Raw genomic sequence first — 27641 nt, forward strand, 5'->3', positions numbered from 1 at the left:
TGATTACGACCTGCATGTCCCACTTGACGATGTACATGCTGTAGTAGGAGCTCTGTAATATGGAGACCTTTGGCCAGTATAATTGGATGCTTCAGTTCCACAGGCATAGAAAGTTTGCTGAGACGCCCTCCAACTCTCAGGACTCCTTCAAGTAACTGTGGGCAAAGCTTACGAAGGTGACTAGTTGCTTTCACTGGCTGCCCCTTTCCCAGACTCGCCAGTTCCTCTGGATATGTTCTTTGCTGGCAGTACCTTATAATGGCCAATTCAGCCTTCTCCATATCCTCTACTTCGAGTATGTGGGCACCAGTGGTCCTCTTAAATCTTTCCATTTCCTCGTCCTCAGAGGATTTCTGCTGCTCTCTCGTGATGCCAGATTGTGACAGCATCTGGTATAATTGTTTCCTCTTCCTCATGCAGGACAGAAGCCAGGTTTTGATTCTCAGTATCCACGCCACTGATGTTTTAAGGCGTGTCCAGGAAGAAAAGTACTGGAACAGATATGAAATAGGCTCTTCTTCTGTCTGCACAGCATTCACCACAGCAACCTTTTTCAACTCGGGATCTTCGGGAGGGAGCTGCCCAAGATCTTGAGGACTTACAGGCCAATCACTCTCCGGACGTAAAAGAAAGTGAGGTCCTGACAACCACGTAGCATGTTTGACAAACGCCTCGACTTTTACCCCTCTGGACGCAATGTCTGCTGGGTTGCTACTGGTATCCACATACCTCCATTGAGTAGCACTGGAAGCGTTCAATATCTGTGAGACCCGGTTAGCCACAAACACTTTATACCGTGAAGTCTCATTTCGAATGTATTTAAGGACGGATTCACTATCTGTCCAAAATACTGATTCAACAAGTTCCATCTGTAACTCATTCTTCCAGAGCACATCCATTCTGCTTGCCATGGTTGCTGCTATGAGTTCCATTCTAGGAATAGTCACTGTTTTACGAGGAGCCACACGGGATTTCCCCATCACGAAAGCAGAGTGCAGCTCTGAATTTGGATTTTTTGATACCAGGTAAGTGACTGTTCCATATCCGTTTTCACTTGCATCGCAGAAAAGGTGCAACTGTGCAGTACAGACATCTCCAAAGTGTGGTGGTTTCAGGCACCGATCCACTTCAAATTTGTCCAGCAGAGGGAGCTGCTGAATTAGCTTGATCCATTGCTTTGCGATGGCTTCAGGAACATGATCATCCCATCCTATTTCTCTCCTGCACAGATCTCTCATTATCCTTTTGGCAGTTAGAATCACAGGACTGAGCATCCCAAGGGGATCATATATGGAGGCAATGATCGAGAGCATTCCTCTTCTGGTGAGTGGTCTTTCCTTAATCTGGACTCTGAACTTAAACATATCCGATTTGATTGACCATTCAACTCCCAGCACTCTCTCCACTTGCACAGAATCAAATTCCATATCCAAAATCTCCATACCTTTTGCTCTATGATTTTCCGGGATGACATCCAAGACTGCTGCTCTATTGCTCATCCACTTCGTGAGAGTAAATCCTCCTCTGGAACACAGTGAGAACAACTCCTGATACTGTAGCACAGCTTCCTCTTCAGTGGCCACAGACACTAGGCAATCATCAACATAGAAACAATGATAGATCCTTTGTGCAGTTTCTTCTCTGTAAAGATGCCCGTAGTCCTCTGCACACCTTCTGAGGGCATAGTTTGCGCAGCTGGGCGATGACGTGGCCCCAAACAAATGCACTCTCATCCGGTATTCATTAGGTGCTTTCTCCATATCACCTTCTTGCCACCAGAGAAACCTGAGCAGATCTCTGTCATTGGGGGTGACCAACACCTGGTGGAACATTGACTCTATGTCGGCCATTATCACCACCGGTTCCTTCCTGAAACGGGTCACCACACCAATCAAGGAGCTGGTTAGGTCTGGGCCTTGTAGGAGGTGAGCGTTTAACGCTGTACCTTGACAGCTCGCTCCACAATCAAACACCACTCTGAGCTTCTTTTTTGTTGGATGATAAACACCGTGGTGTGGGATATACCATACTTTGCCACTGCCACGGTCCAGCTCCTCTTCAGGCACCATCTCTGCATAGCCTTTCACCACAAGCTCATCAATAAAGGTGTTATACTCAGTGAAAAAGGTTGGATCCTTCTGCAGCCTCTTCTTCAACTGAAATAAGCGCTGCACAACCATTTTCCGGTTATTAGGCATTTTGATGTTCATTTGCTTCAATGGTAAGCCGATCTGATAATGCCCATCCACTTGTTTTGTTGTATTTGTCACCTTTTCCATGAACTTTTGATCGTCTCGTGACAGAGCAGGCATTTCATCCATGGTGCTCTCTGGGAAATCGTTTTTGAATTGCTGCTGCCACAGTTCGTCCAGATTCACGACTGAAACTCGGTTGACAGTTAACTCTGGCTGACTGCAGGCAACCGTCTCTCTGCTTCCTGCACCAAGTGGTCCATTGACAGTCCATCCCAGCCTAGTCCTAGTTGCAAATGGTCCTCCGTTTACACTGCACACCACTTCTAGTGGCTCCAGGGCCCTTGGCACATTTGTCCCAATCAGGAGCTCTATACCAGCATCAATTTGTGGTAAGTGGACGTGCTTCAGATGAGGCCATTTTTTAATATCCCTTTTTATAGGAATATTCCCTTTGTACACTGGCATGGATTCCTGTGTGTAGACCTTTGGCAGCTCCAAAAACTCCTCTCCATCCAGTGCAGCAACTTCAAGCCCAGACACCATGTTGCTTCTCACGACCTTCTCCTGCCCCATCGTCCGGAGAAGTATATTTCCTTTTCTTCCTGTCAGGTTGAGCTTGTTTATCAGAGACTCCGTACAAAACACTGCAGTGCTCCCTTGGTCCAGAAATGCATAAGTTGTGACTATATTGCTTCCTTTCTTTGATTTAACTTGAACGGGCACAATTGGCAGCTTACAATCCTGGTCCCCAGCCCCTGTAAGGCCACTTGATACCAGAGTATTGTCAATAGAGACCTCATCAACCCTTTCAGTCTGCACAACACTATACGTAGTTTCTTTGTGGAGGACAGTAGGGTGTTTAAGGCTACACTTAGTACAGGAAATCCTTTTACGGCAGTGCTTGCTCATGTGTCCTGTACACAAACAACCGAAGCAAATGCCCTTTCCCTTTAGAAAAACAATTTTCTTCTCATGTGCCATCCTTCCCAACTGCATACACATTTCCAGTGCATGTCCTGCTCCACAATAGAGACACGTCTTGTGTTCTGGTGCCTTCACATCCTTGTTTGCAGACTGTGCCTTCTGCCCTGTGGGACCCACTGTAGTGGCAAAGCTGGCTCCCTTAAGGCGAGGTTGTAACTTTGGTTTGAATGCGACTTTACCGGTTATTGTGGGGGGATCTTGAATACTGCCAAAGACTGGATCTGTTAAGATTTTTATTTGTTTTTCGATGAAATCCACAATGTCACTGAACTTTGCTCTCCTTCCCTGACGTTCCTGCAGATCACAAGCCCGGCTCCTCCATTTGTCCCTGAGCTTATAAGGAAGCTTTCTTATAACATTCAGCATATTGGAGGGCATGTCCAAATCATGCAGGTATTGCACGTCCTCCATAACATTACAACAGCCCCGAAGAAACAGGCTGTAATCCTGCAGTGCTCTTACATCTTCGCTCTTAATGTTGGCCCATGAGAGGGCTTTATCCATATAGGCCGCAGCAACCTTTTGTTCGTTTCCAAAATGCTCCTTCAATAAAGCTTTTGCTCTCATGTATCCATTGTCAGGATTGATATGTTGACAGCTCCTTATCAGTTCTCTAGCATGGCCTTTAGTGTGCTGTTCCATGAAATATAGACGATCTGAATTATCATTCGTATTTCTCTCGACTCCATTTTGAAATGCCTTTATGAAGGTGTGGTACATTAATGGGTCCCCATCAAACACAGGGATCTCTCGCTTTGGCAGAGCGGCGAGACATTGTTGCTGAATTAAAAGAGTTGTCATTTCATTCTGCTTTTTCATAATTCCCAAAACTTCATTGTTATTTCTCACATCTTCTTCATTTACTTGTGTGTTTAAAATGGGTCCATGCACAAATTGTGTGTTGGCCAAATCCTGAGGACACACTGAACTTTGTCCAGCAAAGGGAGCTGTTGTGTATTTGAGAGAGTATTTTTCGTCATTTTTGGTTGCATTTTGTTTTACATGCATTACTGGAATAAATTCTCCTGCATGAACATTGAGAGTTTGCTTAGACTTATTCTTTTCAACATAAGAATCCATTCCATTTGAGACACGTGATGCTGCTTTTGACGTTGCTTTTGCATTTGAAACCTTTGATGACTTTCCACTGATAGAACTTCTTGTTTTGAGAATGTTCAATGTTGCCACTTTTTCAGCAATTTCCGTGTTTAATTGCAATTTCTCTTTCCTTTTTCTTAATCTTTCTTCTTCTTCTTCCAGTGAGTGTCTTTCTTCCAATAACTTTTGTCGAGCACCCAAAGCAGCAAGCTCTGCTTCAGCCTTTAAACGTGCAGAAGAAGTGGTAGACAGTGAGATACATGTTCCAATGTTTGAAGCACTGTCTGAAGGTTTCAGTTCATCAGCAGTTTCCTTCGTGTTCAAACAATGTTCGGTTACCCCATTTGTTTCATTTGTTTGAGCCAAGGATAACTTTCCGTTTGTTTCCAACAAACCCTTGTCACTTACATCGGGTTCACTTTCATCGAGCCACTTTTGAACATCATTTTTAAATGCTTCACTGTATGTCATTATGCTCGAAAACCACTCCATTTGTTGTGCAATTTTATCCTTTGGAAATAAGGGCAACACTTCCTCGTGAGCAATGATGGCCTTTTCACTCAATTCATTCAATGCTCCAAGAGATTCCTTTACTTGAGACACATTTTCCTTTTTATGCATGAGTCTTTTCATTTCCGGTATTAAGGCTTTCATTTTATTCACAGAATCTTTGCGTTCATGTTGTAATTTTTCCAACTTTAGGAGAAACGCTTTTTCAGTAAGTTTACTTTGCCTTTTAGGCTTTGCACCTGGAAATGAGGCCGCACCATTTATTTCACTCATTTTCCCTTTATTTCTTTCAGTGAACCATTGCATTTATACATCCAGTGTGCAACAAATACGTCATTTTCATTTCAACAAAGCAGCATTGTCATTTCCCATGAAACTCCATCTGAACATCGCATTATTTAATCCACATTGCATAAAAGCGTCAATAGCAGCGAAAATCCACCTTTACACACAGGCATCCAACAAGTATCCTTCCATCCAAATGCTCCAAACTTAAATACTTCATGTATTATTGCAATAAGGATTCCATTTCCACATACAAACTACCACAGGTAAGCTTACCTGGCCTCCTCGCGTTTGATGCGGCTCTTTGCCTGCGCGTAGATCACTGATGCACTTACTTGTCGTGTTCAAAGTGGATTGATATTGCGAGCGATGGCTTTCGGCAAATTAGCCTTTTTTGTTGACTTAATGTAGCGACTCCAAGCCCTGTTGTCGCTTCCGAGGAGAACCTTGGGTTCAGTATATCTGTATGACGCGCTGCTTGGTGTTTATCACAGAAGCACAAAGTTCAACCAAATGCGTTTTGTGGCATTTAATTAAAACAAGTGTCTTTTGGTTCACATACATAGCAGATGTTAACAGTGTACACGTATTACATGTAACTCGGTGAAAACGATGTAATTAAACAAACAAACGAACGGTCAACAAAAACTACGGCAACCCCGGCCCCCCTCTCTCTATGACAGATTCCATTCACAAAAGAGATGCGCGCCTTATGAAAACTCCGCCCGTGAACACGTGACCTCAAACCCAGTGCGTCACCACCCAGTGATGAGTGACAGCCCACTTAATTATGGCTCCTACACAAGGCATATTATTTAACATAAACTAATTATCTTTTCTTTTTTTCTTCTTTTCTTAAAACTTATTTTGTTATTGGATTTCAACGTTAAAGCTTAATATATAACAATGCATTAAAACAAAAAGCAATTGAGATCTTTTGAAAGAATATGTACTTTATTTTTGTCTGTTGATTTTAAATAATCTTGTTGTAAACACATCTACATAAAACAATGATTTATTTGAAAGGTGACCTTATAAAATAATTCTGTCATCATTTACTCACCCAAACCTGTATGAACTTCTTTCTTCTGCTGAACACAATATTTTGGAGAAAGTAGTTAAAAAATACTATGGAAGTCAACGGGGTCCATCAACTGTTTAGTTCTTCATACAGGTTTGGGACAACTTGAGGGTGAGTAAATGATGACAGAAGTTTTATTTTTGGGTGAACTGTCCCTTTAAAGACTAATAAAGAAAACCTTTATTCAAAGAGAACACAACTGTCTTAATCCTGAAAGCGCGTTCAACACAGGAGAAGTATAATAGCCTACAAAACAATCTGAAAACATGACATCTTGTTATATTAGTCAATCCTGAAAGCGCGCTCTCTCTCTCTCCGCTGTTCCTGACATTACATTACCGTAATCATAGTAATATGCGCACAGTTTTTTTCTTCTTTTAAAATAATCTGTCTTGATCGTGTATTTTTAAACTGCGGCTGGAGTGACCAGTGGGAAACCTGGTAGTTTGGTGATGCCCTGTTATAAAGACATGATAACTTTCTCTGGGATTGATCATATGAGTATGTGTTTATTGCTCTGCCTGTATTTCAGTAAGTTGGACTTCCTGATAATACAAGTGAACTAAGTGAAAGTAACGGTTCTGCGGGCATTTCACAAACACGAGCTTCCCTCAGTGAAACATCTATATTTGTGGTAATTTATAGCTAAATGTCATAATAGTTTTGGTTTAACTTAGCATTTGAAGATGCACCAGACGAGCAGTGTTTTGATGTCAGTATTGCTGATGATCGCTGATGGTACGTAGCCTATTATATTATGATTATATTCTCTCTCTCTCTCTCTCTCTCTCTCTCTCTCTCTCTCTCTCTCTCTCTCTCTCTCTCTCTCTCTCTCACTGTTTCTACTTAAACTTTTCTAAGTGTCATTTTGGGATTGTATAACAGGCTAGGTAGAGTTTTTTTGTCTTTTTTTCTTTTAATAGAAAATCCCCTGGGTGGTAATGGCGTCCTCAGAGCGGGTGAATTTAGACCGGATGCCGCGTAGAGACGGTGTCAAACTCGAACAGATTTATGTTTCGGTGGAAGTTGAACAATGTGTTTTGGCTGTAGGATAAGTTGTTGGTTTCAATAGTATATTATCAGCTTCTCGTATGATAGGATTTCTTGATATGCCTACTATTGAAAAAGTAAAGTATCGTACAGAATGGCGTTGTTAGATACCTTTACTACCGTAATGCCGCTGCTTCAGCCAGCGGGAAAAGTTTAGTTGTCCAATGTTCCCCCGTTCATTAAAGATGAACTTTTGCTTACAGAGCTTTCAAGGCATGGTAAAGTAGTGTGCCAAATGAAAAAGACCCCGCTTGGCTGTAAATATTAAGCATGTTGTTTGTTTTTAGACGACAGGTTTATATGGTTTTGAAGAACGATGCAGATGATTTGAATGTGGCTTTCTTTAGAATCGATGGGTTTGATTACTGCATGTAGTTTTTGCCTCCTCTGATATCTTGAAATGTTTCCGATGTGGAAAGGAGGGCCACATTAAGTGCATGTAGAGCTAATGATGCTGAAACTGTAGGCTAGATAATGAAAGGATGGATGGGAGTGCTGAAGCTGGGACCAGTGTCGCTTCTGCTGGGGAAGATATGCATGTGGAAGCTGGGAGAAGTGAGACTGCTGAGGATGAGGAAGATGTGGAGAGTGTAAAGGAACATGTCAGTGACACAATGATGATTAGTGCTGACAAAGTAGAAAATGAAACTGACGTATCACATGATGAGGATGTATATGGCAGAATCTATTGAGGCTGAAGAGAGTTTGGACACTGAGATGATGAGGGAGGGATGAAGCGCTTTTTAAAACTAAAAAGTTTTTAATTTTTAAAATCGTATTTTAATTCCACAAGGAAACAAGGACAAAACAGGACAAGGACAAAAGCACATGGTCAGTAAAACAAAATCACAGGCCATGTGCTTACACAAAACAAGACATGAACACGCAGCTAATGAGAACACACAAGCTGCATGTGTACACCCCGTCTAGGGGAAAAGGGTGCAACATGAAAGACTCAGAAATATGCAGGGTATTTGAACAAAGGTCAATTTATTTACTTAATTTTTACTTTATTTACTTTTGATTCAGGAGCTGACTAGGCCAAAATAACAAACAAAACAACATTGTCTTTAAAGGAGACATATCATGCTTTTAAATTGTTCCTTTTTACATATAAATCATACATTTGTAGTCTATATAAAGCGGAACTGCAATGCTTGGGTCTGAATTAGAGGTCTTCACGGGTCCAAAAATTCGTGCCCGAACCCGAAAGAGACCCGTAATGTGCTACAACGAACCGACCCGGACCCGTCTATTATTTCAAAAACTGGACCCGGACCCGTGAAGATCCGAGAAATGCCTAACCGGACCCGACCCGGACCCGTCTATTATTTCAAAGCTGGACCCGAAACCGCCGGGAAGACACAGACCCGACTGGACCCGATTGTCACATATTCCACCTTAAACTGCTATTACAAGTCAATAAAACCTGTTGCGAAAAATACAACTTTTTGTCTTAATTTAAAGAGCCGTGGTAGGGTAGTGCTAGTCTCCTCTCCCTTCCTTGTAACGTTACCTGACTGGCTGTGATCATGCATTACAATCCTCCGACAAGACAGTTATTCATGTTATTCCTCTCGTTATTCCAAGTCCAAGCTTAATCCACTCATTACTTCAGCTTCAAAAGTCCACTTGATGTCACGGTGACGGATGACAAATGCAACTTTGCACATGTAACTTACATTCTGACTCGAGTTAACTCGCATAATTACTTTGACTGTTTGCCCTTTTGAACTATAATAACGATTGCTCGTTCAGTGCCATGGCCGCTGACGTTATTTATTTGCTATCATCTCCGTGCTCTCTGCTCTGCATCGAGTCTGAATCTGACCACTAAAACTTTAAGATTAAACAAGACGGTTGTTCATTTATATTGTAAAATCTAAAGCGCGGTTTGGCGGTCCCTCACTGAAGCTCTGGTAACTGGTTGCCATAGAAACATGACACGCGCTTGAGACTGCACATGCACGCTAGCTGGATCAACCTAAAATATGCTTTTTAACACAATTTATTTTGAGTGTCCTAATTTTACAAGTTGCAAGTTACAAAAAAAAAAACACAAGCAGTGTCTAATCACGACCGGGTTTTCTCCGAGTCTGATCTGATGACTCCGATCGCACGGGTATTACACACAATGTTAAACAGACCCGGGACCCGAAGTAATAGATTCGGACCCGACCCGGACCCGGCTGATCATTTAAAATATAGACCCGAACCCGTACGGGTCCCGGGTCGACGGGTCTCGGGTTCACTGTGAAGACCTCTAGTCTGAATTCCTCATTATTATAGCTCCACAGGCCCCTTTTCTACCCCTTTTCTGATGTGCGTCTGAGAGCAACTCGTTTTGGTGCGGTCTCTTTAAATACAATTGAGACACTTCATACCCCGCCCCCTCTCCAGGTTGCAGAGGTGACACTCGGTTCAACTCCACCCCGTTCGGCCATTTTTGTAGTTTGATAGCAGAGATAAGATTGTCTAGCGGCACAGAAACGTTTTATTCACATGTTATTAACAAAATGTCAACAACGGAAGACTTGTCCAGCCAGCCTTACATGTTCGAGCCAGAGTCGGAGCCGGAGCGAGATGAAAATGAAGATGACGAACCCGCAGAACAACGTCTTCATATGGATGTATCGCAATGGTGTGTTACTGTATTTACACATGAAACTTTATTTGTGCGAGGGAGAGAGAGCAAGACAGCATCTAGTTTGGAGACGGTGATGTCTTGTTTACACTTTCGCCTGGCTCCGAAGAGAGAGAGTGTGCGCGCGCGCGCGCGACCGGGGTCTCTCCCTCTCTGCTCGTTCTTTCAGTTAAACATGCGTCCTGTCACAAGTGCGGCAGTTCATCTACATTAGACGGTGTAATGAAGCGTGTGGGTTACTACATCCAACAACCGAACATTTTAACTTACCCTCTCGTAACTTCTGCATCCTTTAGCTTGGACTACAAAAATGCAGCGAGAAATAAAAATGGCGGATTGCTGGAAGTGTTGGGCGCTGCAAATACTGTGACGTAATAGTTCAAAAAACGTCATAGATAACAGAAAAATCGGAACAGGTTGAAAAATAAGACCAAAACAGAATATAAAGATATCAACGAAGCACCTGAAGAGAATAATTTCAAATTTTCTGTACTTCTAAACACTCCTTATATACAACAAAATGCATTTAAGGGCTAAAAAAGTGGATTTAGCATGATATGTCCCCTTTAAACCTCTTTCCTAAACCCTAACCCAAAATAAAATAAAAGAAGAGTACAATCTGTAAACCTGACTCCCTAACCAAAAACAGATCAAACAGTTTACAATAAACAAAAATGGCAACAGACTCCCTACTTTCCCCAAAAAAATCAGTAGCCTATTTACAATATATTTACAATCAGGCAAACAAACTGAAAAGGGCAGTCCAAATCAGTGTCAGAAACAGGCAAAGGGTCAAATATACCAACAAAGAAATTCAGATACAAACATCTTTCAATTCAAACAAACAAACAATACTCACAGTCTCAAATACTCTCAAACTCTGAAACTACTCTTAACAAAAGTCAAAATACTCAGCACTTTATAATCACAAACTCTCTCTGCTCAAACACAAGATCTCTCTGTAGAGGAAGTGATGACGTGTCTTTTAAAGTACTCTGCACCAATCAGGACAAGGCACCAATCAGCTTGCAGGAACCAATCAGATGGCGTTCCTAGACAGACACACACAGAGACTCACAAAACAACAGAGATATAACAAAATACAAACCATAGGGTCGTAATAATGCTACACAGCACAAGACAAAACATGAAATGAAAGCATGCGGCCGATGTAAACACATGCTTCACAAAACACAACAACACACGCAGACGGAAGATCGTACGGCTTGAGCGAACTCGAAACCGCACGCTCACGTGACAAGACAGAGCGCACGAGAACGAGCGTAAGCTCGAAACCGCACACTCAGACAAAGACAAGACAAAACAGGAGTGTCAGAGTCCTGTCACAAAACCAAGAAATGAACTTAACAGAAGTGACAGAAGCCTGACATTGATAATATACTTTTTAATGTGTGTGATAAGGATGGGCACTCTGAATCTGAATGGTGCGAGGGATAGCCTATACGAAAAGGGCATTACGTTTTGAACTAATCAGACAAAAGAACTTGGATGTTATGTTTGTTCAAGAAACTCACAGTGACAGTCTAAATTAACATTTACGCATTTGGCAGACGTTTTTATCCAAAGCAACTTACACTGCATTTCAAGGTACACAAATTTACATTCTTATCAGTTTTTGTCTTCCCTGGGAATCAAACCCATGACCTTGGCGTTGCAAGCGTCAACGCTCTACTGTTTGAGCTACAGGAAAGCTGATGAAACTGATTGGAAAAAGGAGTGGGAAGGGGAAGTAGAAAGTGCTTACTCATTTGAGTTCAGTCAGTTGTTCTTTCTCATATGAATTAAGCAGGTAATACCCGGTAGACTTGTGCTTTTAAAAGCAAAATTTGAAAGATCTAACAATGTTAATAGTATTTTGTAGAATTGTAATATTGATGATTATTTGGGGTTTTTTGAGAGATTTTAATTGCACAGAAAACAATGTATTGGATCGAAATCATTTGGATCCACATGCTGCTTCAGCTCGTGTGATACGTGAGCTGGTTGAGACTCACGGTTTATGTGAGATATGGCAGGGGCTCAATAATGATGTCACACAGTATACGTGGGCGCATGCAAGAGAAAATGTTATATCCCTAGCCAGAATTGATAGGTTTTGTTGTTATAAGCACCATTTTAATATTGTGAGAAATTGTGAAATTGCTCCAGTAGGTTTTTCAGATCACTGTTTAGTAGGGATGTGCCGAACGAGGCTTCTGAAGCCGTGAGGCTTTTACAACAAACTGCGTTAGTGCTTCGAAGCATTTGACACAGTGCTCAACATCACCATTTGGTGGTCAATAATAATTCCTACACTAACTGTGCAATTTTTTTAATGAAAAAACAGGATTTTTAAAATCTTGGGCAGTGGTGGTATATTGGGAAGGTTAAAATAATGATGCTGTGTCAACAATACACTTTCAATGATACCCGGGACATAACAGGATCTATGAATAAATTAGAAACTGAAATATTTGAATTACAGGATTTGGCTGATGCTACCAAAGAATAGAGATATTTGGAGGCTCTTAAATCTAAAAAATCAATTCATAGATATATTAGAACTTAGGGGACAAGGATCATTGGTTTTGATCTCGTTTTTTAAACCTCTTGCAAATGGATGCCAAGTTCTTTTTCAGTCTTGAGAGAAATAATGGTCAGAGTTGTTGCATTCACTGTTTGTGCTCAGAAGATGGGCGGGAGTTAACAGAGCCCTCAGAAATCAGAAAGAGAGCCGTACAGTCCTATGCTGGAGTGTACAGCAGTTAGCTATACTGTACATGATGAACTGTCTGCTCATTTCTATGAAGGTCTACCCAGTCTTTCAGAGAGCTCAAAAGTGGAGCTGGAAAGGCAACTGTGTGAGCAGGAGCTGCTCATTGCCCTGAAGAAATGGAGGGGGGTAAAGCCCCAGGAATGGATGGACTCCCTGTGGAGTTTTACAGAGAGTTTTGGGCAACCTTGTTGGTTGATGTAAGCAACAGTCGCAGTGTTATCCGTACGGACCAGCACGTCCCTGCCCTGTAGTGGCCTTTTTAAGTGGCTTAGGGCGAGACGACCTGCTAGCAACTCGAGGCAGTTGATGTGCCAATGCAGTTAGGGGCTCGTCCACACCCCTGAAACTGCATGCCTGTTGTACGTGGCACCCCAGCCGGTGGCAGAGGCATCTGTGAACACCACAGCATGCCTGGACACCTGTTCCAAGGGCACTCCTGCCCGCAGGAACGAGGGGTCTGACCACGGGCTGAAGGTCTGGCAGCACGCCGGTGTGATTATCTCCTCCCACTGCTCTCCGGGCCCTCTTCAGACCCAGAGATAGAGGAACTGCTCTTTTTTTTTGTTATTGTTGAGAATTTGGGTACCACTGTGACTCCAGTGGCGGAACAGAATTTAGAATTTGGACACAGTAGAGCAGGCTGTGCCAGAGATTTTCTTTTTGCAGGGGATGACACCCTTGTCGACGAGTAGACTGAGGGGCGGCCCGCAAGGCACTCTGGTGGTATGTCGGGGGAAGCTACTATGACGACCTCTCGCACCTCTGCAAGGACAGCCAGGGGCGCTTCTGGACCACCAAGGTGGACATCGTCTGACCGAGGGCCTGCACTGTGACTTGAGCACGGTCAGTCGACAAGCGGAGCTCAACCCCGGCTCAGAACTACCCTCATGAATAAGAGTGCATTGGCCTCGCATGCAGGGCGGAGGTTGCCTGCCAGAGGCACAGTCACCCCACCGTCGAGGGTAGTGAGAGAAGTGAAAACTTTCATGCAGAATTTGGCACTTTTGGTGTTCCATATTTTGGCAGCAATATAGCTCCATACTGCTAAGTTTTCAATGCACATCTGAGAAAGGCCAGGGAAAAGCTTGGCTGTCAGCTCTGAATCTGATTCAGCATAAGCACACACACTATTACAGCGGCATATAAGGCAGTGTGCGATTACTCACATTAAACTTTCGCATCGAAGCCGACCAAACTTTGTTTCACTTTGCTCAGCATCATCCTCATTTCCAGAGTGAAACAGCCCCTCTTCTCTGATGCAGCAATCGACACATATACAAGCGCGAGAGGACTCGATCAGCGCTGTATAGCACCGCCACACCAATGAGGAGAAGCGTCTTCCTTGAGAACGGTAACACTGCTTGTAGATTAGTGACAGGACAAACGAACCACTCGGCTTTAAAGCGAAAAGCTGAAGATGCGATGTACCTGCTGCTCATTATATGCACGTGCCGCAATGCAGCACAGCTGATGTAATTGACCCTTCGCCACGCCCGAAAACCGCCACAGGCCAATCGTGGCTTAGCAACCGTAACTAGGCGCGGGAGGTCTGGCAAGCTTTCGAGCGAGGGAAACATGCTGAAGCGTTGTGCGTATGGATTGTGCGAATCTGATACCCGGTATCCTAAAAGTTTGGACGGGGTAGTGGATTTTGAAATGCCGGGCGTCATCTTCATTTATATAGGCCAAACTTTTAACAATGTATATTGTTCCAAAGCAGCTTTACATTGATAATAGGAAAATAAAAGTAAAGTGTTTTGGCTTTATAGCAGCTCTAGAATAAAGTTATTGTCCAGCTCGTGGATCAAGCAGTGTGATTTAAGGCAAGACGGAGGCTCACTGACATGACATAACTTATCATAACATAACTTATTTCAGCGTTTTGTTAATCGACGGCCTAACTAGTACCCCAATCCGATCGCGACTCTCCCGGTGTTAGTTCTAGTAAAAGTAAAAGGTACTTAGTAAAAGGAGGGAACCTCAGGGGGCTTGCCGGAGATCTCCAAGGAAAAAGGTTGGTATGCAAACTTAATCAGTTCGTAACAGTAGGCTAGTCACTAATGTGACCCATGACGTGTGAGCAGTAACGTTAGCCTGGCGCACTAAAAATATAAGCGGGAGAATGTTATCATTGCAGAGTGGTCAGGCTAATGTCTTGTGTCTTTTCCACAATACATATGGATAAGCTGTTTGATTTATAAATATTAGAATATTTTCACATTTCACTTACCCTGCTGTGCATGCACAAAGCTGTTCCTCAATTTGTGTGTTTCCCATTTGAATGGTCAGCGTATGAGGCGGCTGCTGCTTGCGCTGGGACCTAACGTTATAGGCTTTAGCTTAAATTTTGATGAAATTATTCTCTAATCGTTTACATATTATGTCGTGGATATATCCGTCGGATGCATACTGCAGTCCCCATGGGCGTAGATTACGTGGGGGACGTGTCCCCCCCATTTTTTATAAAATGTAAATTTGTCCCCCGCACTTTTTCATATAGGGCAAGTGTGTCCACGACAAGCTGAGGTTTTCGCAGTTGTGTATAGCCTACATCGAGATTTAAAATCCAAAGAGTCAAGGATAGTACATACGTGACTTTCACGTTTCCATGGTAATCAGTCACTCGTGCATCACGACACGCCCATGCTTGCACCCGCGCCCAATCCATTTTTTTCATAGAGGTCGCAATGGGTTCAAAACGGCAAAAGACACTTCACTCCTTTTTCACCAAAAAGTCAAGCACTGTAAGTAAGTTGTCATGTGGTATCCGAATTGTGTTGCACAATGATGAATAACTCTGCCTATTTCTCTTGTTGAATAATTAACAAGTTTTGTTGTAAATTGAAAATATTCACTACCCGCACAAACATGCACTTATTTTCAATCTTTTTTTATTCGTAATGTCTTTTATTTTCACAGATGTTATCAATGCCCTTCAAATTAGAATAAACATGGTGATTGTTAATGCTGAATTTGTATTTTCATGCATTAACAGCCTGCTTGAATTAAGACCCAGTGATTTGACCCAGTGTTTACAACCTTTTTTTCTACAACAATAAAAATGAAAGAATCTCTGTCAATGATTCATAAACACAGTGGGCTTGTGAAGGGCAAAAAACAAACAAAAAAACACTGAGTTTAATTTGACAGAGATAATCATAGGAATTTGTATCTTGGAGCGTTTGATTTTAAACCATTCGGGACTGAGGCCAAAATAAATAAATAAATAAATAAATAAATAAATAAGAACAATGTTTGAAGTAATGGATGAGATGAACACTAAGGAACATTACTCTCTCACTCTCTCTCACTCAAACAAACACTATGAAACACTACACACAACATGAGTTAACTATCAGTCAGTCACATTAAACGTTACATCAGAACGACTGACGAATTGGGATCTCGCCTGAGAGACCAATCACCTTCAGATGGTAACAGAACAAGCTAATGCACATTGGTGAGTGATATTTGCATAGACAGCCGCTCCCCTGCTTCCGGGTATATAAGTCAGTGTGTGATTACTCGCATTTCGCTTCAGAGCTGAGCAAACTTTGTTTCACTCTGCTCTTCAATCATCGTTCTTGAGTATCAGAACAAGAGGGTTCCTGTTCCTGTTCATGTGTAGGTGTGACGGCATGTACCAGCTGAGGTCTCCCTAAAAAATTAAACACGGGTGTGACGTTGCATCTTTTTAAAGATTCCACCCGTGTGTTTCTGGATGTGGTCGTTTCCTGGCCCTTTCTGACAGCCACGATCTCTGCCTCCTGTGTCTGGGCCGTAAGCACACTGAGGTGGCGTTCGTTGATGAGTCATGCACCCACTGTGGGATGATGACCATCTCGATGCTGAGATCAAACTAAGATACCTCGGAAGAGGTGGAGTCTCTTCTGCTATTCCCCGATCTGGAGCTTCCGGCTGGGGTTGCTGGTCCTTCTCTTGATGGACCCAGCATCTCATTCGGGGCTCCCACGGAGGACCAGATGTTGATCTCTGCATCAGAGGGTGAGCTAGAGTCCTCTGGGGATGAAGATTCGGCTGCGCTGCCTCCTTCGGGGAGAGTAGCGTTGTTCAAGTCCGACCCTTAGCTGACTGCCATGCTTTCCGTCAGGCTTGAGTGGAACCCTCCACCGTGTCCAGAACCTTCATGGTTGGACAATTGGTATCTCGGGGCAGGGCATGCTGAACAGCAGCGTTCTGCTCCAGTGCCTTTCTTCCCAGAAGTGCATGAGGAGGTCACAAATTTGTGGAAGGCACCTTTTTCTGCCAGAAACCGCTCCGCTGCCTCCTCTACTCGAGGATGTCGACAAAGTTCTCTTTCTCGACTCCTCCATCTCCCAGGCCGGCCTCTTAGGCTACGATGTCGAGAACTTTGGCCAGCAGTTCTAGGCAGTACACAAGCAGACATAGGCCACCAAACACATTCAATATTTCTAACTTCAATAGCATTTGAAGAGAATTACTTACAGTCATAAAACCAACTGTAAAGTGTTCATGTAGGTGTCAGGCATGATGCACACCTTTTAGATAGTTAATATTAAAATAAATATGAGCTTATAATGAAAATATAGCAATATTTATGTAAGGGAATCCCCAGTTCTGTAGCACAGTGCCACGATATAAAGTTAAAGGTATAGCGGAGGATCTTTCCGAATTTTAGATAATAACCGCCCTCTCCACTTTTTGAAAAAATGCACATGCGCAACACTCTCCCTGCTCCCGAGAGGGAACGCCTATTAAACGTGTGCGAGGTTTACAAGTTGCTGTCGGCATCGCTCATACAAGATTACTTTCCAAAAGAAGATTTGCACTTTTTCTCCAAATAGCATGCCAAACTTTACCTGTCGAGTAGAAACTTCGTGACTGAGGCATCAGTGGGAAGCCCAACCTGTGTTTTCAGCGCACGCCATCGTGTGAAACAATCTCCCAAAAACACTCTGATCTTGTTTCTCTCTTCTGAGGCCTTTCTCTTCTCATACAGTTCGTACAAACTTTTTCTCTTGCGACCCTCAGACATTTTCAAAGGACCCAGTGAAACTGCGAGCTTCAATGAATGGCTTAGCTCTAGCTCACCACACATAAACACCTGAAAGTGCGCATGCGCAGAAAGCGAAAACTAAGGGACGAGCACGTACGACGGCCTTACGTAAACATATCACCAGAATGATTGACACTTAGGTGGACCAATAGTTTACACTACCCACCCGGAAAAAGAAAATCCTCCGCTATACCTTTAAGGAAACTAAACAACAGAGATAAAAATATGTCTACTACCTCAGATTTAACGTTTGATCTGTACTAGGGTGACCATACGTCCTCTTTTTCCCCCCGGAAATATCCTCTTTTTGGACCTAAAGAAACTTAACACTTAAGTGGTCTACCCCCATCTCTTCAGCTAGAGCCCCTTCTACAAGGCGCGCTTACGCTTTGAAGTGGAACCTCTTCGTTGATTGGTGCTCTTCCCACAGTAGATGCCTTGTCAATGTCATGCATATTTTCCTGCAAGACAGTTTTGAGCGAAGGCTGTCTCTGAAAGTGTATGTTGCCGCTATTGCCGCACATCAATGTGCAGTAGACGGTAAGTCTCTGGGGAAACATGACCTGATCATCAGGTTCCTGAGAGGCGCCAGGAGGTTCGATCCTCCTTGGTCACGCCTCATCCCCTCTTGGGACCTCTCCTTGATCTTGATGGCCCTACAAAGAGCACCTTTTGAGCCTTTGCAGTCAGTAGAGATTAAGATCCTGTCTCTTAAAGGCACACTATGTACTTTTCCATTTTTGTCAAACAGTAACCCCTAGAGTCGCTGTGGAGTACTTGTATTTAACGTTACTGTCGTAAATACCACTCACAAAGAGCAGTCTCTTCTTTCACAACTTGATCCCCTCCCCCCTGTATAACGGTACCTGTTCAGTAGGATGGAAGCATTGGACATCGAACAGGCACAGCTAGCCTCTGAAGATGTCTACTGACGAGGTAATGTTTCATGATGTCATACAAATATGCCAGCTAAAGTTTGCATAAGCACAGTACACATGCCATACGAAACTTGAACCTGACAAAGGACTACGTAATAAATACACATCACAACACCTGAGTTCAGCTGGTAAACTTGCTCATGAGGCAAGCTGGGCAATAAAACATAACGCAAAAACACGTAAGAGAAACAAGTGTTTGTTGTCAAGTCTACTAACAGCTCTGCAAATTGATAGCTAGCTAGACATATGTGGAAATTAGTGGACTGGTCTTATGATCAACATTGGATGAATGAATAACTTTGTTGACATACTACAAGCAAGCACAACAACATACAACATAGAACGCAAGCAAGTTTACAAATAAGAGATTTACTTACTAGTCCATCAACAAGAACGCCAGGTCAGCATCGCTGTTGCATCCTTTGCTGCTTTTTAGCTCTCGCCAACGAGTGAAAGCCTGACCGAGTGTCTCACTTTCTCGTTTTCTTTTCCTTGACTCTTCCGACCGCCTTTTCTTCGTCGACTCTGCCATGATTCACGTCTGAAATGCGTGCTAGTGTCTTCCATAGAGGCTGCTTCATATGTTGTTGATGTATGCAGGGCCGTCGCTAGTGGCGTGAAAGGTGGTGACAATTATAGCAGTTATACTATATAGGCCCCTGTTGTATGAATAATTCTAATATTTATATTAGTTGTATGCTTGAGATTTAAATGAAAACCACAAAAACATGCAATTTGGTTAAATATTTTTTCCAAATATTCTCTAACCTCCCTATAAATGGTTTAGTCCGATCTAAAGTATTTATTAATTATTCAGCCAGTGACAAACATCAGAAGGACCCAATAAAATTGTAAGTCCCACCCCAGCTCGTGAACAGAACCAATCAGAGTTGAGGCGGCAGTGCCTGAAATTAACAATGAAGTTGGTGGGAGAGGAGACTGACTGACTGAAACATGTCGGGGGAAAAGAAAATATAAATCAGGCAACCAGAAACGCCATGAACAGAATGAGAGGGAGGCCAGGAGAGTTGTTGTATCCCAGTCGATCAAGATGTTCTTAAAGACAGCTTGTATTGTTATTTCGCTGGGAATAAGAAAACTACCGTCTACAGCCTGCCAGTCCTGTCACTCTTCATTATCGCTGTGCACCACAATCCTCCGAATGATTACGTAGTCAAAATTCCTGTCTTTTTACACTATTGTAAATAGTCACGGCACATTGCATTATGCACCTGACCTGCCGGCTGATGATGTATTTATTATAAAGAAAACACGAATACAACACACTGCACTTGAATGAATAAATTATAGCGTAATTTAATAATATTACCAGTTCCAGATTATCTTTATAAAAAAATAAGACAATAAATGATTTTATGTTTTAAATTTGACTGCATTCTTGTCAATTTCTAAATGTTTACTTTTTGATTTATGAATTATAACAGACTAATGGAAAAAAAATATATTTACTTTTTTAAATAAAAAAATACTTTTTTAAAATTGGTTTTATTATTATTTAACAATTTCTTGCTTTTTGATAGTTTTTATTAGTTGTAATTTTTATATAAACATTTAACTTTTAAAATAAAGGTTTTACAACAATATCATCTTCTGTTATATGTGGGCCTCCATGCTCATCTATTGTACAGTATAGATGTATAGATATACAGTATAATATTGGTGGAGGGTGGTGGGGGCCCACATTAATATTTTTTTCAGGGGGCCCCGAATCCTCTAGCTACGGCCCTGGATGTATGTGACGTAGTGCCGTAAAGCAAGTCGTGATCTGTCGGGACGCCACCTCTCAAACTTGCATTGCTGGTTTTGCATTGCATCCCCCCCTTCTTTGCTATCGGGATGATTAGCCCTACTATGAGTTCGCTTACCATCAAAATGATTTCGAAGCTGTTGTATTAAGGTACAAATCTTGCATATTGTGCCTTTAAGACAGCGCTTCTGACTGATCTCACATCCATTAAGAAGGTGGAAGACCTTTAGGCATCTCTGGTAGACATATATAGAGCTGCGGGCTTGGCGACACCTAAAACATTTGCGAGATTCTACAGGAGCCAGTGTCTTCCAGTATGTTGTGTACAAACACGTAAAATGTGTGAAGCCTGGCTCTGTTACCCCTTTTCCACCAAGGCAGTGCTGGTGCCGGTTCGGAGCCGGTGCCTACTCGCGAACCAGTTCTTTGTGTTTCGACAGCCAAATAACCGGTTCTCGGCCAGGAAAATTGGTTCCAAAGCAGCACCAACTAGAGATGCGCGGTTGGCGGTTACAGCCGCGGACTCCGCGGATAAACCGCGGATCGGGCGGATGACGTGACGAAAAATAATATTTTAATTAAATTCGGGCGGGTGGCGGGCGGTTGAACCAATCAAATGAAAAATATATGTATATATTGTTAAATATTGTTATCTGACTATACCTACATCCAAATAAAAAAAAAATAAAAAAAATCGAGCACACTTTAAAATAGTCAAATTTCCATCAGGCAGTAATATGGCCTAGTCGAGTCGATGCAGACTGCTTGTTATTATCAGAGATGGCAACGCCGGCGAAGGAGGTAACTTTACGTGACAAACTCAAAAAAGGAGAATTAAAAACAAAGGCAATAGAAGGTCATCCATCCATTTTTTTCCCCAAAACGCTATAAATCCATCCTTTTATATATATATATATTTTTTTTTAAATTGATGGTTTGTCTTTTTTTTTCAAAGTATTTTGTCATTTATGAGGGTGACAGTTCTCCATTACGGACGCGACCACTCTGAAAGCGCCGCGGCACTAAAAGACTTTCAGACATTCACAGAGACCTCAAACAGAAAGCACAAAGCCTTTCTTTAAAGCGAATTTCGAATTTTGTTTTGTATTAATTGTATCTTAATTTTAATCCATGTTTCATTAACCAATTTCCTGGTTTTAATAAATAAAAAAAGTAAATAGGCTATCTTGATTGTTTAGGCTATTTTTTAATTATAGCCTAACTGTAAAATATTAGGCTGTGTATACCGACATGGATCAATTATTAATATTAAATTTCATCTGTCTTTTGTAGGCATAGGCAAGCTGATGGCGCACCAGCGAAAAAGCCTAAATGATGTGCCAAAATGCGTTTTCTATTAGGCTACAATGAAAATATTGTACGGTCAGGTTTGCCGAAGTTCGTTTAATTTAGGCTATTTATGTATTTATTTATTTAAATAATTTATTTTATCCATGTGCCATTTATTTGTCCATGTGCGCCGATCGGAGACGGAGTTCACTGCTGATATTCTGAGGTAAGAGAGTTTTCTAGTCTCGCGGCTGTCATCAGCATTGCCCAATCAGCGGATGGCGGGCGGGTGCGGTTTTGAAAATTGGTAAAAAACGTTGGTGCGGAATCTGCGGATGGATGGCGGACGGATGATGAGTTTTGCGATGCGGTTGATGATGTATTTATTATATAAAGAAAACACGAATACAACACACTGCACTTGAATGAATAAATTATAGCGTAATTTAATAATATTACCAGTTCCAGATTATCTTTATTAAAAAAATAAGACAATAAATGATTTTATTTTTTAAATTTGACTGCATTCTTGTCAATTTCTAAATGTTTACTTTTTGATTTATGAATTATAACAGACTAACGGAAAAAAAATATATTTACTTTTTTAAATAAAAAAATACTTTGTTAAAATTGGTTTTATTATTATTTAACAATTTCTTGCTTTTTGATAGTTTTTATTAGTTGTAATTTTTATATAAACATTTAACTTTTAAAATAAAGGTTTTACAACAATATCATCTTCTGTTATATGTGGGCATCCATGCTCATCTATTGTACAGTATAGATGTATAGATATACAGTATAATATTGGTGGAGGGTGGTGGGGGCCCACATTAATATTTTTAATATTAATATAAAATATTAGGCTGTGTATACCGACATGGATCAATTATTAATATTAAATTTCATCTGTCTTTTGTAGGCATAGGCAAGCTGATGGCGCACCAGCGAAAAAGCCTAAATGATGTGCCAAAATGCGTTTTCTATTAGGCTACAATGAAAATATTGTACGGTCAGGTTTGCCGAAGTTCGTTTAATTTAGGCTATTTATTTATTTATTTATTTAAATAAGAGACCACATCTGTTGGGAGGTAACATGTGGAGTGTTCCATTCCGGTTGGACTTCGCACGCTTTCCCAGAGTTATCTAATAGTCTCACTGTACAGGGTTAGATGGAACATCAGTGATAGACATTTCAGTGAAAAGTCTTGTCCCCTCTTCCACCCCAACAGGTACAGGGGGGCCAGGCGGTTTAACCGGGGCACTGGAAGGTAGAGTTCTCAACGGGCCCGAAAATTACAACCCGACCCGACCCGGCCCGTGGCTTTTAAAGCCCGGACCCGATGTAACCCGACACATCAACGTGAATTATCTGCCCGAACCCGGCCCGCGGCCCGACGCTGCGTCGGATTTTTTTTCCTCATACACGTATTATCATGGCCAGCAGACGGGAATTCAAATCAACCTTTAATGCTCACGCCTTTTAACAATACAAACAACTGAAACAATAAACTTATATATAAAATATATAAATAGGCTGTAGCAGCGACGGTGTATTCACCTGTGGCAAGTTTACTTTTCACCAACTACATCTTCTTCTCTCCAGGCTAAAGGCGTGCGCGTGCATCAGGTCCGCCCCCGCCCTTCTCCATGATGCACGTTGCACGCAGCAGCCAGACTTTCTTTATGGTGAACAGCTGCGATGATTAATATGTTTTTTTTTTTTTTCACTGAGCGGAAAAGATAAGCCCGAGGTCCGACCCGACCCGAGTCATTTGATTATATTTTCGACCCGAACCCGGCCCGAACCCGCGGGTCCCGTCGGGTTTGTCGGGCCAACCCGACCCGTTGAGAACTCTACTGGAAGGGGCACCATCTCAGGCGAGATCCCCTTCAGGGAACGGGGGGTTACATTAGTAACCTAGAAGTTTCTTACCTCTCCTCTATCATCACAGTATGATTATTTTTTTAAAAAATGGTCAAATAGTAAATACTTCAAAAGTCTAAAAACAACTTTTGAATTACATGTTTCCCAAGATTAAATATTGTGATGCTATGAGTGTGCCGTAAATGTAAAAACCAAAATTAAGAGGCTGTCAGTGACCCTGTGCGAGTAAACAGCTTAAATAACTAGAAACCAAAAACAACATTTGGGGTCGAGCTCTAGGGACACCCCTGAATGCACCTACTGTACAGAAATACTTGTTCATGTCAGTAATTATGTTCTATATTAGTTTTTATCCATTATGCTTTGAAAAACTATATAGTAAGCTTTATTGTATTTCTCTGTCTCAGGATTCATTGTGCGCGGTCCCTCTGGTCCTCTGGTTGCTCCTCTGGGATCTTCAGTGATTCTGCCCTGTTATGTTGATGAACCTTTATTAATGGAGAATCTGGAGGTGGAATGGAGAAGGAAAGAATCAGAGACTTTAGTTCATCTGTTTCAAGATGGTGAGAGTCGACCAGAGACACAGCAGCAGGATTATCAGGATAGAGCTCATTTCTTTACTGAGGAGATTAAACATGGAAACTTCTCCCTCCGTCTGGACAATCTGAGAGCTGAAGATAAAGGAGAATACACATGTACCGTTCACACTCAGCTGGAGTCTGGAGAGACTGAGGTTCAGATAAAAGATGTTGGTGAGTCTGAACTGAAATGGATCTTCAGAAATACTTTGAGTGTATTTGATGTTTACACAGTTTGTTCTTTCAGAGCGTTTGCTAGTCTCAGGATCAGATCGGTCCATATCTGCGTCTGTGGGAGAAGACGTCACTGAAATCCCCAAAGGAAACTTCTCTGTCCGACTGAAGAGCGTCAGAACTGAGGATAAAGGGGTTTACATGTGTGAAGTGTTTGCTGGAAGAGATTCAGCCAATGCAACTGTAGTGCTGGAGCAACTGGGTGAGTCATAAAACACTAATACACAAGTGTAATTTAGTTCATTATTTACATGCATATAGCAATGTTAAGAACAAGGAAGGAAGACAGGTTCAGCTGATTTGGACTTGTGCGTTTATTATGCCTTTTTCAATAGACAAACAAAAAAAACTGGCGCTGAACACACATCCACAAACGTTCACTTTAGATCAAAGCAATCAGCATCTCTGTTCACAGCGGGCAACCATTCTCAGCTCACACGAGTCCTCAGTCCAGTCTCTTCATCTCCCCGTTTCCCGGCGGCTTTTATCCGGTCTCTCCACGGCATTTACTGCAACAAGACACGTGTTTGTTATTTTGCACTTTACCTATTTACTCACCGCTCGTCTCCCGACTCTCTCTCCCGCTGCAGACCTCGCTGAACCACGACCCCCTCGCCACAGTCCAGTTGTATATACAGTTTATTAAGATTTTTATCAAAGTGTGGCGGGGCAGTGCAATTTTGAGACACAAGGCCAAGTTTTTACTAGTAAGAAAGTCCAACTACGCCACCGTAGGAGTTAACCCCAGGGAAAATACTCACCCCTCAAAAATTGAGTAAAGCACACAGGTTCGGTTCCCTCATAGAATTAGACAAGAGACGTGAGTAGAGGGCAAAAAATACAAATGTTCATTAAAACAAAAATGGTTTAAAATGTTGGACACTAAAACCAACAAGAAACACTAGAAACCCTAGCCTGACTAAGTCAGACTTCGTACTTCCGCTCAATTTCATTTCGCTTCTGTACTCAGTCTGAGACAGCGTCATAGCTTTCCGTTTTCCTCTGGCCTGAAAACAGCCGGGCCAATCAACGAACAGAGGGCGGGCTGAGAGCCGTGACGTAGATGCTGATTGTACCGTGGATGCGTAGATTTACTTCACATAATCTGCAAAAGTCGTTCACAGCCATGTTCACTCCGGTATTTCGCTCTATGGTTTAGTTTTTGCATCATACATGCGTTTACAGTGGAAGTTAGATGCGGCTGAGCATGCGCATAACACACGCCATAACCAAACGTTATGTGATTGGCTTACGGGTAACCAATGATTTTAAACTTCAGACAAGCGCCCCCCCGCGAGAGAGAAAACACTTCTCTATTATGCCATTCCAGACTCTTGTCTACGAAGCAAAGCGAAGTAGCAGAGTTTGGTATTACCAGGCTATAGAAACCCCACTTCAAACAAAAAAAGAAAGAAAAAATACAACCCAACTTAGTATGTAGCAGTTATGTGTATATGAAAAACAAAAACGAAATAATACCGGCAGGGCTGAGGCTTCCAACAGCAGGAATCAATGTAGAGTTCGGTTTTACGAGGCACACGTCCGTCCACCCACACGCACACCCGTGCAGTCTAATCACACTATCAAACACTCAAGGTGTACACCGCACACGATAAAGAAGAACCACCACAAGGAGGAAGAGCAATCCACCCGTGAGACCCCAGCTCCTGCAATAAAGAAAAATGTTAAAAAAGTTAGAAACTATAGAAATGAACATAGAAATGGCAATATGGACATCACTAATGAAGCAAGTCCTCACAACAATGAATATCAATAACAAACAAATAAGGAGAAAAAAAAAAACAATAAAACCTTAGAAGGATCAAATAGTTGGTCACCTGAGATTACTACAAAACAACTTGAACTCAGTAGATGATCACACACAAATAGAGTTGCATTAATAGATGATTGATCAGATGCATCCAGAGCTATAACCAGTTAAGTGGTTTTACAAAAGAAAAAGAAAAGAAAAGGCAAATCAACTCAACCAAGCCAGACAAACTTTACTTCCACAGAATAAAAAAAATAAATAAATAAAATTGTTTAAATCGAAAAGAAAAAAAGAAACAGGCCAGTTTAGCTCCTATACAAGTGAAAAGAGCTAATCAGGCCTCCCAAACAAGCCAGAAATGTGAATCAGGGCACTAAAGCAGCACGATAAGAACCAAACGAGCAGTTCCCTTTATTAATGGTGATGATCGCGTCTGTATAAACCGCAGCGCTTTAACAGCGCGAAGACAGCAGCAAACAATCACGGCAGAGAACGAGAGGGAGAATCCTATAGCGAACACAAAAGGAGATGTTACCAATCATAACACTATACCCACTCCCAATTTACGTTTAAACACTTACCATCAGGATATCACGCCAGATAGCATGCTTTATAGACACGGATTGGTCACAGTCATGCCCACCGATAACACAATGGGATACAGGGAATCATGCCTATTTAGTACGCGAAGAGAATGTTAAGCCCACACAACCATACCAGCCCTATAACGAGCTCTTAACAATAATCAAACCTGAGAGGCGAACAGTCATCAAATCCACTGAGCAGTACGAAAGGGCACCAGCATTAAAATATAAAGCTGATTTAAAACGATCGTTTAAAAACGATTGAAAGTAATGCACACCCCAACAATTCCCCAAATTATCACCTATTAAAACAGCACGCTCACCTACAACCACCGTCAACACGAGCAAACAAACGGGGAAAAAACGGACGTGACGCATCCCAGGTAACAGCCAATCAGCCTTTAAATAGAAGCTACTACTTGCTGATAGGCTAACACTGCTGTCAATCACCTAATCCCGTTACAAAAGTGATTTTGATTTATTCCTATGAATGAATTTATTTAATGGACAAAAACTGAACAGCATTAAAATGCAAAGAAATGAGTGTAGAGTGTCAGTTCCTCTGAGATCAGATGAGTTCACACAGCTAATAGCGGCACACACAGTTTAGGACAGGGATCTTCACAAGAGACACGATAGACACATGTTAGCTGTAACTTCAGGCACACACAAAGCACAGTTTAATCCTTCCTTTCATTTATTTTTTATATAATACTGGCATGAAATTATAAAAAGGACAGTTTTGGCTTGTCAAATAACATTAAAAACATTCAATATATTGTTTTTATATTTATATAGTTTAGGTTTTTTATTATTTTTTTATTATATTAAATAATCTAATGATTTGCTTTCTCATGGGATACTCTGCAATTATCTTTTCAGTAGTTCGTTTTTTTTTATACAACTGCTTTTTTCTCAGTACTTTTTCA

General features: G+C 41.8%; 2 protein-coding genes across 2 annotated transcripts in view; both read left to right on the forward strand.

Annotated features, from left to right (window-relative positions):
- LOC307155916 (uncharacterized protein) overlaps nucleotides 1–27641 on the forward strand; it is a 359603-nt gene that overhangs the window by 221526 nt on the left and 110436 nt on the right. The gene's annotated exons all lie outside the window — the stretch shown is intronic.
- LOC307156572 (myelin-oligodendrocyte glycoprotein-like) lies at nucleotides 6637–26349 on the forward strand. The gene is made up of 3 exons (XM_079868004.1): nucleotides 6637–6891; nucleotides 23953–24297; nucleotides 24371–26349. Exons 1-3 carry the CDS (start codon nucleotides 6840–6842, stop codon nucleotides 24568–24570), a joined length of 597 nt encoding a protein of 198 aa, XP_079724130.1. The 5' UTR covers nucleotides 6637–6839; the 3' UTR covers nucleotides 24571–26349.

This window comes from Squalius cephalus (genome assembly GCF_949319135.1).
Source record: "Squalius cephalus genome assembly, chromosome: 1".
Lineage (NCBI taxonomy): Eukaryota > Metazoa > Chordata > Actinopteri > Cypriniformes > Leuciscidae > Squalius > Squalius cephalus.